This window comes from Physella acuta, unplaced genomic scaffold (assembly GCF_028476545.2).
Source record: "Physella acuta isolate Inbredline_101_S28 unplaced genomic scaffold, ASM2847654v3 ptg000327l, whole genome shotgun sequence".
Classification (NCBI taxonomy): domain Eukaryota; kingdom Metazoa; phylum Mollusca; class Gastropoda; family Physidae; genus Physella; species Physella acuta.
This window is the reverse complement of record NW_026731846.1, coordinates 28,210-40,334: the sequence shown is the minus strand read 5'-3', so window position 1 is coordinate 40,334 and position 12,125 is coordinate 28,210. Positions and strand designations below refer to the sequence as shown.

The 12,125-nt window shown below is 38.3% G+C and overlaps 1 protein-coding gene across 1 annotated transcript; it reads left to right on the top strand.

Annotated features, from left to right (window-relative positions):
* Window positions 1–6,552: 6,552 nt before the first annotated feature.
* LOC131940730 (zinc finger protein Xfin) lies at window positions 6,553–9,169 on the top strand. The gene is made up of 2 exons (XM_059299499.1): window positions 6,553–6,668; window positions 7,458–9,169. Exon 2 carries the CDS (start codon window positions 7,517–7,519, stop codon window positions 8,675–8,677), a length of 1,161 nt encoding a protein of 386 aa, XP_059155482.1. The 5' UTR covers window positions 6,553–6,668; window positions 7,458–7,516; the 3' UTR covers window positions 8,678–9,169.
* Window positions 9,170–12,125: the final 2,956 nt, after the last annotated feature.

Sequence of the window (12,125 nt, the reverse complement as noted above, 5' to 3'; positions counted from 1 at the left end):
GTTGCATCTTCTGCTCGACAACGCCAAATGTAACGAGTCTATTTGCTTGTAGTGCCAAATGTTAACGAGTGTATTTACTCAGTCTACACAACATCGACCACAATATAGATACTCGAAGATGCAGGTTTACCATTGATCCTTTTATTACATGAATCAAAAAGAAATGCTTCACAATAATATAATGAATCAACTGACCCCCAACCGTCCTCACTAGTCTTCACATAACCGAATGCACATGTCTATCGTCCCTATTAACACAATACGTCTACAACGTTCAGTAACCAACTTGATACTGCCACTCTCCTCCTCGTTCTCAGCCCTCGCCTTCCTATATATCCCTTCGTATTCGTAATCGTATTCGGTTCTATCATAGTTATGTTCAATCCGAATATCTCGCCTTCCGATTACTACGCAGTTGTCTCATCAGTCCGATTAATAGAACACCTGCACTGTTACGTCAGCCAAGTCGTGTCAAAGTTGACAGCGGCTTGTCGTATCCTTCCCAAAATACGCCGTGGCTTTATGATCGTTATCAGTTGCATCAGACTGTAATAGTATGGTAACTACCCTAGTTACATCCACCCCCGCCTTTTTTGTGTGTTTTCAACCACAAACACCGCTTGGCAGGTGCACTCCTTCAAAGTCAAAAGCACCGCCGTAAAAAAAAAAATATTGTTCCACTCACTGTCAATGTCGTCACATTCGTAAAAGATTGACAGTTATCACTATTTCACATGTCAAATGTGTCTTCATCATATTCCTCAGACACAAAGCAGTTCTAGAATTCACATCCACCTTTTATCGTTTGGTGCCTTCACCAGTTCACTTTTATAACTTTTTGAACAGTCTGTTCTCATACCAGCGCGACCATGAAAGAATTGATGGTTGCTGACGAAAAATTTCGTATTCTTTCTGTTTCTCACACTTCTCCGCGGACCACTTATCTGATGGTCTACTGTCTCTCTGCTTCTGGGAGGAACGGGATCCTCTTTGTTGCCGTTATCCTCCACTTGTGTATCGCTGTTGTGCTGTTGATGGTGACATGGTTCCGGGATGGGTATGTGAATTTCCGTTATAGTTTCCGGTTCCCTAATTGTCTTAGGTTTCCTTGTGTGTAACTGCTCTTCTTGACTATGACAATATTTCTTTAATTGAGCAATATTCGCCCACCGATCCGGTTTGGTGTGATTGATGGGTCTTATCTTAAAGGGGCCACCTGCTACTTTAGGCATCTCCACGACTTGCCATATCTCCTGTCCCCAGAGGTCGTGGATTTTGTTTCTGCCTAATGGGTGGCTACGCAGTAATACTTTGTCGTTCAGTTTGAGTGGCGGGTCCTTTGTCTGTACCGGCGGTTCCCTTCGCCGTGCTTCATGTTCTAGTCTTTCCTGTACCACCCTGTACATTTCTCTAATTCGTCTCATATGTTCATTCACATATTCTAGTGCGGTGTATGAACCAGTCATACTCTCTTTTTTTCCTAGGAACAAGTCAAGAGGGAGTCGAGCCTCCCGTCCGAACAGTAACAAGTGTGGCGAAAAGCCGGTTGTGGCATGGGGGGTGCAGTTGTATAGATATACCAACTCTGGGAGAAAATCAGGCCAACGTTTTTTCTGTTCAGGTTCTAGCGTACGCAGCAAATCATGCATGCTGCGGTTGAACCGCTCGCCTTGTCCGTTTCCTTTCGGATTAAATGTGGTTGTTCTAGATTTGTTGATCCCGTAGTGGCTGCACAGTTGGTTAATTACTTCTGACTCGAAGGCCCTTCCTTGGTCAGAGTGTAACTGTCTTGGTATGCCATATTTGATGAACCAATGTTCTATTAAGACCTTTGCCACTGTTTTGGCAGTCTGATCTCGTGTGGGCACCGCAACAGTCCATTTGGTGAATACATCAGTCATTACCAACACATGTTCCGTCCCATCCGATGATTGCTCCAACGACGTAAAGTCCATAGCCACAATCTCTAGTGGTTTTGTCGCCAGTAAGTGTCCTGACGGCTGTCTCATTTTGACAACTGGCATTTTCGCATGCTGACACCTAACACAAGCCTCACAATGGCGTTTGACCTCCATCTCCATATTGGGCCAGTAACACCGCCGTCGTAATATTTTGTGCGTCCTGTCCTGGCCCTGGTGTCCTGCCCTGTCATGTGCCAACCTTAGCACTTCTTCTCGTAACTGTCCAGGCACCACCACCTGGTGTATTGTCCCGTCTATTTGGTCATGAATTCTCCGCATGAGAACACCATCCTTTATACTGAGACGGTCCCACTGACTCAGTAGTTTCTTTGTTTCCCGACCAAACTGTTCTCTTTCCCTTCTTCTTGGGAATTTTTGTTCCTGGACGTATTTCAACAGCGGCTGTAAGCCACTATCCGTTCTCTGGGCATCTCTTATCTCTTTGTGATTAAGGCAATTAAAATCACTGATGTCCATATGACGGGGCTCTGTGGATATGTGCTCCACCCCGGTCTGCCCGTTTTGCATCACTTGCACCCCGTGAGGGATATCTGTTGACGCTCTGACCTCACATATTCCTGTCAGCGTTTCTTCCTCATCGCCCGGTCTCTCGTAAGGATTACTTGATAAAGCGTCCGCATTGCCATTGGACCGCCCCGGGCGATATTTTATCTCTAGGTCAAAGAGTGCCAATTCTGCTGCCCATCGCTGTTCGATGGATCCCAACTTTGCTGTCTTTAGGTGACTCAAGGGGTTATTGTCAGTGTATACCACACATTTAGCACCTAATAGATAGTCCCTGAATTTTTCAGTCACAGCCCATTTTAATGTCAAAAGTTCTAGTTTCATGGCGCTGTAATTTGTCATGTTCTTCTCTAATTCCTTCAGAGCTCGACTGGCATACGCAATAACCCTGAAACCTTGCTCTTGTTGTTGTGATAGCACAGCTCCCAGACCTTTAGAGCTGGCGTCAATTTCTAGCCGAAATGGCTTGTCAAAGTCTGCGTATCCTAATATCGGCGCCTCTGTCAAAGCATTTTTCAGTAGCTTAAACGAGTTCAGGCATTCCTCAGTCCATAATTCACCTATCAGTTGTGTTTTGCCTTTCTTTTTCTCCTTACTGTGTTTCTTTGTCATTTTGTTTACTAAGTCCTGCAACGGTGCGGCAATTTTTGCAAAACCAGGTACACATTTTCTATTTTCTTCTTCAGATAACAGACACTCTAAAGATGAACATTTCTCCTGTGCTTTTAATTTGCATGAACTTTCCCTATCCAGTTTCATGGTTAACATTGATATCTCATTATTAAGTCTACCAATTTCTTCCTTATCATCATTTTTCTCAGCCAACAAATTGTTCACTTGAAACTTTTTAACATCCAAGTTCATTTCACAGTTCATTTTTTCAATATCTGATAATTTCTCTTCGAGTCTTGTTTGAGACTCTTTCATTGTTTGTCCCATTTTGTTTCTTACGCCATAACCTCGCCGCTCTGTAGCCTTGACCTGCCTTACAGAGGGCGATCGTTTCACCGGACAGTACCGTGCCATATGTCCGGGTTGTGAGCAGGACAAGCAAATTGGTCGACCGTCAGCCGTCCACCGGAGCGATGGACCGGCAGGTCGCGGCTGTCCAACCTGTCTCTGTTTTGTCCCGTTTTTGCCCTGATTCTCAGCTGTTGACCTGCTTTCTAACCTCTCCAATCGTTGGTCAACCTTATCCAGGTGGGCCAACAGTTGAGCCATCATGGTTTCCATCGTGCCGGTCCCTGTGGGTGGGGATTGTTTCTGTTCCGGCACAGAGACTTTGTCTACCGAACAGTTCGATTGGTCCTCATCCTCGGACCTGCGGATCGCTGAGTTCCTGACCTGAAGGAAGGTCAACTGTGGGTCTTTGTAGACCTCTTCTTTCAACTCTCTCCTTACCATAGGGGTCGCCAGCCCCTCGATGAAATGGTCCCTCAGCAGGCGCGCATCCATGTCGGGTATTTTGCCTTTTACAGCTTCAAAGGCCCTGTTCATTCGGTGTGAATATTCCATCACACTCTCCGCCAGTCTCTGCTTTATACCTACAAACACCGATAGCAGTTGCGATCCCGACCGTCTCTCCCCAAAGGTCTCCATAATTAGATCCAGCACCCTATCTGGATCTGTTTGGATGGTTTTATCGTGGCATTTGACCTCTGCCCTAACCGTCTCTCCTATACTGCCCATCAACAATCTTAATCTTTCCTCTGGTGACATGTATCTCGAGGCCCAGGCAGCCCTGACCTCTTCACTGAACCTGTTGGTTAAGGTTGGATCACCGTCCCCGTAAAATTTGTTGATGTGGGACTCACTGGGCAGGACCACAATATGGATCGGCTTTTTGTCCAAATTTTGTCCTGGTCCATCTGGAGGCAAAGGGTCATCTTCACCGTTGCCTATCTCTGGGCTATCTTTATCTGACTCAGATTGTTGGGCCAGCAGGAGTTTTTGCTCTTTTCTGATATTTAAAATACCACTCCTGCGTCTGTCATTCACATTAAGGAAAAATGTTGCAGCCATGCAGCAGATAGTGTTGCCCAAAAGGGAGATCATGACACATTTCCAGTGTCTAAGAGTTACATCTATATCTTGGTTGTCATCTTTGCCTAGTATTTGTCCCACAACCAAGTTGGAGATACCAATGCCAATTATCTGGATGCTGGTGGTCAGCCCCATAGCTGTCCCCAGGGTGGCTGGTGCTACAACTAGGGGTATACTGAGCCACATGCTTGCAGCAGCAAAAGAGCATGTGACACCAAGCCAGAATGATAATGAAAGGTGTCTCATCTCTGTTCTTTTCAATTTCCTCGATTCTGATTTCAGTTTTCCCTTTTATTTATTTCCTTCAAATAAAAAAAAAAGACCTTTCTTACCGTGTGTGTATGAATAATTTTCCTCGTTCCTCAATTTTCACTGTTCCTGAATGTCCGAATTCACACACACACTAAACACAGTTATGAACTAGGTTGACTATGGGTGCCCTAGCGGCTGGTCTAATTGAATCATCCTGCCGACGACGCCAAATGTAACCGAGTCTAGTTGCATCTTCTGCTCGACAACGCCAAATGTAACGAGTCTATTTGCTTGTAGTGCCAAATGTTAACGAGTGTATTTACTCAGTCTACACAACATCGACCACAATATAGATACTCGAAGATGCAGGTTTACCATTGATCCTTTTATTACATGAATCAAAAAGAAATGCTTCACAATAATATAATGAATCAACTGACCCCCAACCGTCCTCACTAGTCTTCACATAACCGAATGCACATGTCTATCGTCCCTATTAACACAATACGTCTACAACGTTCAGTAACCAACTTGATACTGCCACTCTCCTCCTCGTTCTCAGCCCTCGCCTTCCTATATATCCCTTCGTATTCGTAATCGTATTCGGTTCTATCATAGTTATGTTCAATCCGAATATCTCGCCTTCCGATTACTACGCAGTTGTCTCATCAGTCCGATTAATAGAACACCTGCACTGTTACGTCAGCCAAGTCGTGTCAAAGTTGACAGCGGCTTGTCGTATCCTTCCCAAAATACGCCGTGGCTTTATGATCGTTATCAGTTGCATCAGACTGTAATACGTTGTTAACCATAGTATGGTAACTACCCTAGTTACATCTATATATATATATATATATATATATATATATATATATATATATATATATATATATATATATATATATATATATATATATATATATATATATATATATATATATATATATACATATATATATATATATATATATACATATATACATATATATGTATATATATATATATATATATATATATATATATATATATATATATATATATATATATATATATATATATATATATATATATATATATATATACGTATATAAGCCTATATTTAAATTATTTTATTTTACGGGGGGGGGGGGGGGCTAAAAATATTTTTTGCGGGGTGGCCCTTTTGTTCTAGTTCCGCCACTGGATGAGGTGCAGCCTAATAATTTGAGCAAGGGTGATATAGAGGATGATTTTCAAACTGAGGAAATAAGTTTGGTCTCGGTTTGGTGCTGCTGAAATGTAAAACAAAAAATTTAAGTAAACACATCGTAGGCCTCGAGATCGTTTTTTTTAAAAAAATAAAATAAAAAATAAGTGTAGATACGCCTATTGTTGCATTTTTAAATAACGTTTTAGATTGTGCAAACTTTAATACATGTGTATACCTCTTGGCTATAGTGTAATGTGTCAAATGCATTACAACAATTAATTTATTAATTTACGTTAACCGTAGCCAAATTAGGGTCTAGTCTATATGCAATGTTTATTACTATTAGGTTCTGTGTTTTAAAATTGATTTCGTAAAGTTTGAATAAATAAATAGAATCTAGATCTAGCCTACAAGCCAATAAACGCTATTTTTATAACAATGCAATGTTCTGTTAAAAAAATGGCTCATATAGTTTAATTGATCGACCATGCCCTAGGTATACCAAAGCTTACATAATAATATTTCACGAACTAACGTCTACATTTTCATCGTCGCGGATTATGTACCCTTTTCGACGCTAGATGGCCTGTCTCGTCGATTAGGCGACGACAATGACCGACGTGAAAGATAATACTAGGGAAAAAGCGATGTTGAAGTCTAAGTCAGGTTAAATAAAACAACACAGACATAAGTAGAAGGTTAGTTGAATATTACATTTCTGATGCTTTTATTTTTATATAATATCAATCGAGCGATGAATGCAAATAGCCGAAGGCCGTCGATGTCGAGGAATGACAATATTGACGCAGCAGGATAGCACGGCAATGAAAATTAGGTCACTGAGCCGTGTTGTGCATCTGAGTTTTATACTGCTATTAACTGTATTCATTTTCGTTTGCAGTTTTTTTTTAAGGTTTTTGTTAGCGCCTTCTAAAGTTAGATCTAGATCTATAGTCTATTGTAATACTATTTTAAAAAAAAACAATATTAGAAATTGTGCATCATAACATGGTTCATGCAATAAAATTGCTGTTATTTTGAAAGTTTTACATTGTATATAAGGTTGACTATTTTACACGGAAGATAACTCAAGTAATTATATGCTTACAATAAATACTTGAGTTTTTCCCCTTTGACCAATAATCTTTAGTTTTAAAGCGGTAGGTTTTTGCCATTATTTAATATTTAAGCCTTCATGTTGAATGTGCCACTTAAGTCTAATTTTGTCACGGGGGACGTATTTTTCTTTTCAATTATGATTGCGTGGCTAAGCTCACAATAGGGGATGATGTGGTCAAATGGTAGAGCAATTTGTATTAGGCACGAACAGGAAAAGATGACGATGAACCCTACAACATATATCATAGGTAGCTGTAGTAGTAGATCAAAAGTTATTTCATGAAAAATTTAATTTCAATAATATTTTATCTTCCATTTGCTAGACTATATCTAATAAATGTCTCTTATTTCTTTTAATCATTTTTTAGCTTTCATAAAAAGGACATTTCGTTACTTCTGAAACCACAGAACACTGCAACGGAGCGCTATGAGTTTTAACTCAAAGTCAGCTGAGTATTTTCCTCAAGACAATAAAGAGGAAACAACATCAAATTCTTGTGGAACAGCTGATGATATAAACACTCTCACATCAAGAGACAGACCTTTTGCTTGCCAAGTGTGTAATAAAAGATTTACACAGAAAGCACATCTTATTATTCACAAGCGCACCCATACAGGAGAGAAACCATATGCATGCCACATATGCCATAAAAGGTTTGCCCAGTCCTCACACCTTACTGTTCATAAACGAGTCCACACTGGGGAAAAACCATTTTTCTGTAATTATTGTAACATGGGGTTTTGCCGGAGACCTCGTTTGGAAGCACATATTCTACAACACGTGGTGAAAGAGGGGAGAGCATTGCCATCTAGTTTAAAGGGCAACATGTTAAAAAATGTATCAATGGTTGGACTCATTGATTCTGGCTCCACAAAAAGTTTAATCGGAACAAACCAGGAGTCTTTAGATGCAGCAGCGCAGTTAATGGAACTGAAATTAAAAGGCATCACAGCTCTAGATGTGAAGAATGAACCAGTTGATAGTATTGAAGAAGATTTAGTGAAGGGTGTTATTGATGATGTCAGTGGCACTGATAAAGTTAAGGAAGTAGAGGTGGGAAGGAAACGACGAAAGCCAGAGTTTGTAAGAAGGTTAGGGAGTTTAGATGATGAAAATGAAGATGTTAATAACAGCTCTGAAGCAGATATGCAAGATGATGAGAGAGTTACCAATAACAAAGACTATTTGAACATGCTACCAGATAATATATCTGAACTTCATGAGCTACAGAATCCTAGTTTTCTGTTAGGGTCTTCTAAAACTATATCCATCAACAATAATATCATAAATAGTCGGACGCAACATTCCACTACAAAGAATCCCGGATTAACCATGTCAGGACTGGTCCGCACAAATAATCGGATATCCTTAGTGGATTTTACAGCTGAGGATATCTTACATCATCTAATGACCAGGGATGATGTCAAATCATGTGATTTTTGTTGCATCGTCTTCCACGACCCCGCGATGTATTATCTTCATCGAAGCATGCACGATAAAATGGATGTCCGATGCTGCAACCTGTGTGGTAAATTGCTTGTTGACAAATATGATTTTACTGCTCACTTCCTCAGCCAGCACAAGTGATATTTATTTCTTAAGTCAATGACTTGGATGCAATTTGTTACTGTTTTTTCTCTGTGGCGTCACTATTTTGGGTGTCACCCTGCGTGGTCTGCTCCTTCTTGTGATGCTACCTTTCTTTTTTTCTAGCTAAGCACGCTGGCTGTGTTGCTTTCATGTATTTTGTTTTTAAAAAAATTTCATTAAATTCACTCAATCAATTCAGATACAAATTTAAAAAGTACACATTATTTGTATTCTTTGGAATTAAGATACATCTTTTAAAAATGTCCTTGTGATCTATATGAGCACACTTGTGTTTTTTTTTTTTGAGTGCTTGTGTGATGAACTGTTCTGCCTATTTAAAGAAATTCTCTCTGATCCCAGTCTTTTTTCTCTGATCACACTTATCTGTCAAATATTTGTATATAACACTTTTGTTTTTTTTGTTATTTTGAATACATTTAAATTCTTTACATTTTAAATGTTTAAACAATCCACTGTTTATAAAACTGAAACTGATATTTTAACACTTTAAAGATTCTTCCTTATACTTATATATGTTTAAGCAAACTATATTATATATATGCAATAATTATTCCTTCTTATAAAGGCATCTTGAATTGAACAAATCAAGATTAATTTTTTGTATTTTTGTTGAGCTTGCATTTATGTTTACAAGATAAATAATATATTAACTTTAATTAATATTAATATCTTTATATAATAGCTTTATCTGTGTCTCACTTTTTGAAAATATAAACAAGCTATTTACTAGACATATTGGATGGTGTGGTCAAATTGTAGAGCGCTTGGCTACCACCTAGAAGGTCTGGAGTTTGGATCTTGGTTCGGCCTTTGTGACTGTAGGATGTCCCTGAGTCCACCCAGCTTTGATTGATACCTGTCTTACGTTGAGGAAATAAGTGTGGCTGGGTATAATGCTGACCACACCATCCCTTGATATGCAGAGGTCAAGAAACATATGAACTCTACTTCATCTCCCCAACGGTCTACAGAGGAGCTCTCTATATTCCTGACATGAGTTGTCAAACATTACTTTTTTTATTTATGTAGTGGTACATCTAGAAGTGATAAAGATACACTTACAGTTGTGTACAAAATACTGTTTTTATTTTAGGTACATCTTTATCAATAAATTATTTGTTTTGTATTTTAATTAAAAATATTTTTAAAAAAAAGCAACAATGCTGTATTATTAAAAGTCTTTAATAAATCCGCAAGAGAAGGCCTATATGAACAAAAAACAACAGGTACTAAATATAGCTAATGCTGTAAGCTTTGTATATCTCTTATGCAAAATTAAAAATAGGAATACAGTTGGTTTATTCTGATTTTTTTTTTGAGGTTTATTTTTTAAATTTCTCTTTTTTGTGTACTTTTCAATTGTCTAAAACTAATACTAGCAATAGGAAAATCTACTCTAAAGACTACTTTTGTGTTAGGACTTAGCACAACTGCAACAGTTTTCTCACAGCTTATAAATGTGTAAGCAATAGATTTAATGGAGAATTGAAATTAACTAATTTAAATGAATATTGTGTGTAAATCTTTGAGTGCTGTGATACTCATGCAAGTAGAAGTCAGACTTGTACATTTTCCTTTCCTGAGAAGCAATGAACACTGTTATCAACTTTACCATGTTAAATCAAACACATAATAATGATGTGTACGATTTCCTTTAATCACATTATTGTCATACATTTTTAAAGTCCGTTAATTGTTATCAATATTACCATGTTAAATATAACACAGAATAGTATGTGTACAGTTTTCTTAAAAGTTTGAGCACTTCATTTTTATACATTTTAAAGTCTATTAATTGCATCATGTAGGGGTTGGAGTGGTCTAGTGGTAGAGAGCTGGACTGCTAACCCGTAAGTCTCGAGTGCGAATCCCGGTTCAAGTCCGTAGACCGTTCCTGAGTTCACCCAACTATGATGGGTACCTTAGGGAAAGTAAAGGCGGCTGGGCATAGTGCTGACCACACTATCTCTTCATATGCCGAGATCATAGGAACAAGTGAACTCTACTTCACTTGCCCTATAGACCGTCAGGTTTGAAAAGGGAACTTTACTATTAATTGCATCATGTGATATTTTTTTTTATGACTTTTGGCCAAAGTGAGTCCCATAGCATTGTGAGAAAATGATACTTAACATTGGATCTCTATTTTATCATGCCATATTGAGACAGAGAGTACAGAAAACAAGTTTTTGATAGGAACCAATTTGTGATTCTTGAAGGGATCAACTCCACATCACACATCACCACTGATTGGGTGTAACCATTTTGACCAGAAGATGCCCCCCCCCCCCCCATTTAAAAAAGGAGTTGAGTATTTTTGTTATTTCTGTACATTGTCTATTTTGTTCTTGGAAACAAAAACATCTTTTATGGTAGCTGATATAGCAGATTTTTTATTATAGCTTTTCTTTGTAACTAAATTTTGGATAGCATAGACCAAGGTTTTTTTTTACCACTTGCACATTTTGAAAATGTTGCAAATCTGATTTTTCGCACTAGAAGATTGTTGCTAAATCTATAAAACATAAACCTTTTAAAAAACCATTGTATTTCTGCAAGCGTTCAGTTTTCCTTAGTTTGAAGGTGTGACTGTTTAAGTTTAGTAAAATAATATTTTTTTATCACCACAAAGTTTGAAAATTCTATACATCATTTTGAAAATGACAATTTTTGTCACTTTTCGCCTTTTCTGTTATTTTATTTTTGCCTTCTCAATCACTTTGTTTAGCCTGCTCTGTCAATTTATTTGCCTTCTTTGTCACTTTGTATTGCCTACTATCACTTTATTTGCCTACTATCACTTTATTTGCCTACTATCACTTTATTTGCCTACTATCACTTTATTTGCCTACTATCACTTTATATTGCCTACTATTACTTTATATTGCCTACTATCACTTTATTTGCCTACTATCACTTTATATTGCCTACTATCACTTTATTTGCCTACTCAGAAAGAATGAAGCTGTGATCTGTTAAGCCACACTAACCACATATAAGACTTTATTGCTTGACATTATCAATATGTCACTATGTGATGGGGGGTGGAAATGTTTACGTTGCTATATGAATCTATAAGATGACTACTCCTATAACTAACACTCCAACAATAAACATGTGATGAGGACGGGAACACTCTTATTTTCCGACGACACTAAGTTAACGATATAAACAATTTTGATCATAAAATAGAATTAACTTTATTATCAAATACTAATACTACACAATATTAAAACACGTTCTTTTCCTACAATGGCTAACCCCCGACTGTCTTCACTCCTGTGTCCTACGTCATCGGTACATGGTTGTGTCACACTCAAGTCACACTCACGCCACAAATATTTTATTAAACACACACACATACTCTCGAACCAAATCATCTATCGTCAAGTTTACACTGACCTTATTAGTCTCTACCAGTCTA

Excerpts from the sequence above, each read along its gene's own strand:
- LOC131940730 (XM_059299499.1), top strand. The coding sequence starts at position 7,517 with ATGAGTTTTAACTCAAAGTCAGCTGAGTATTTTCCTCAAGACAATAAA.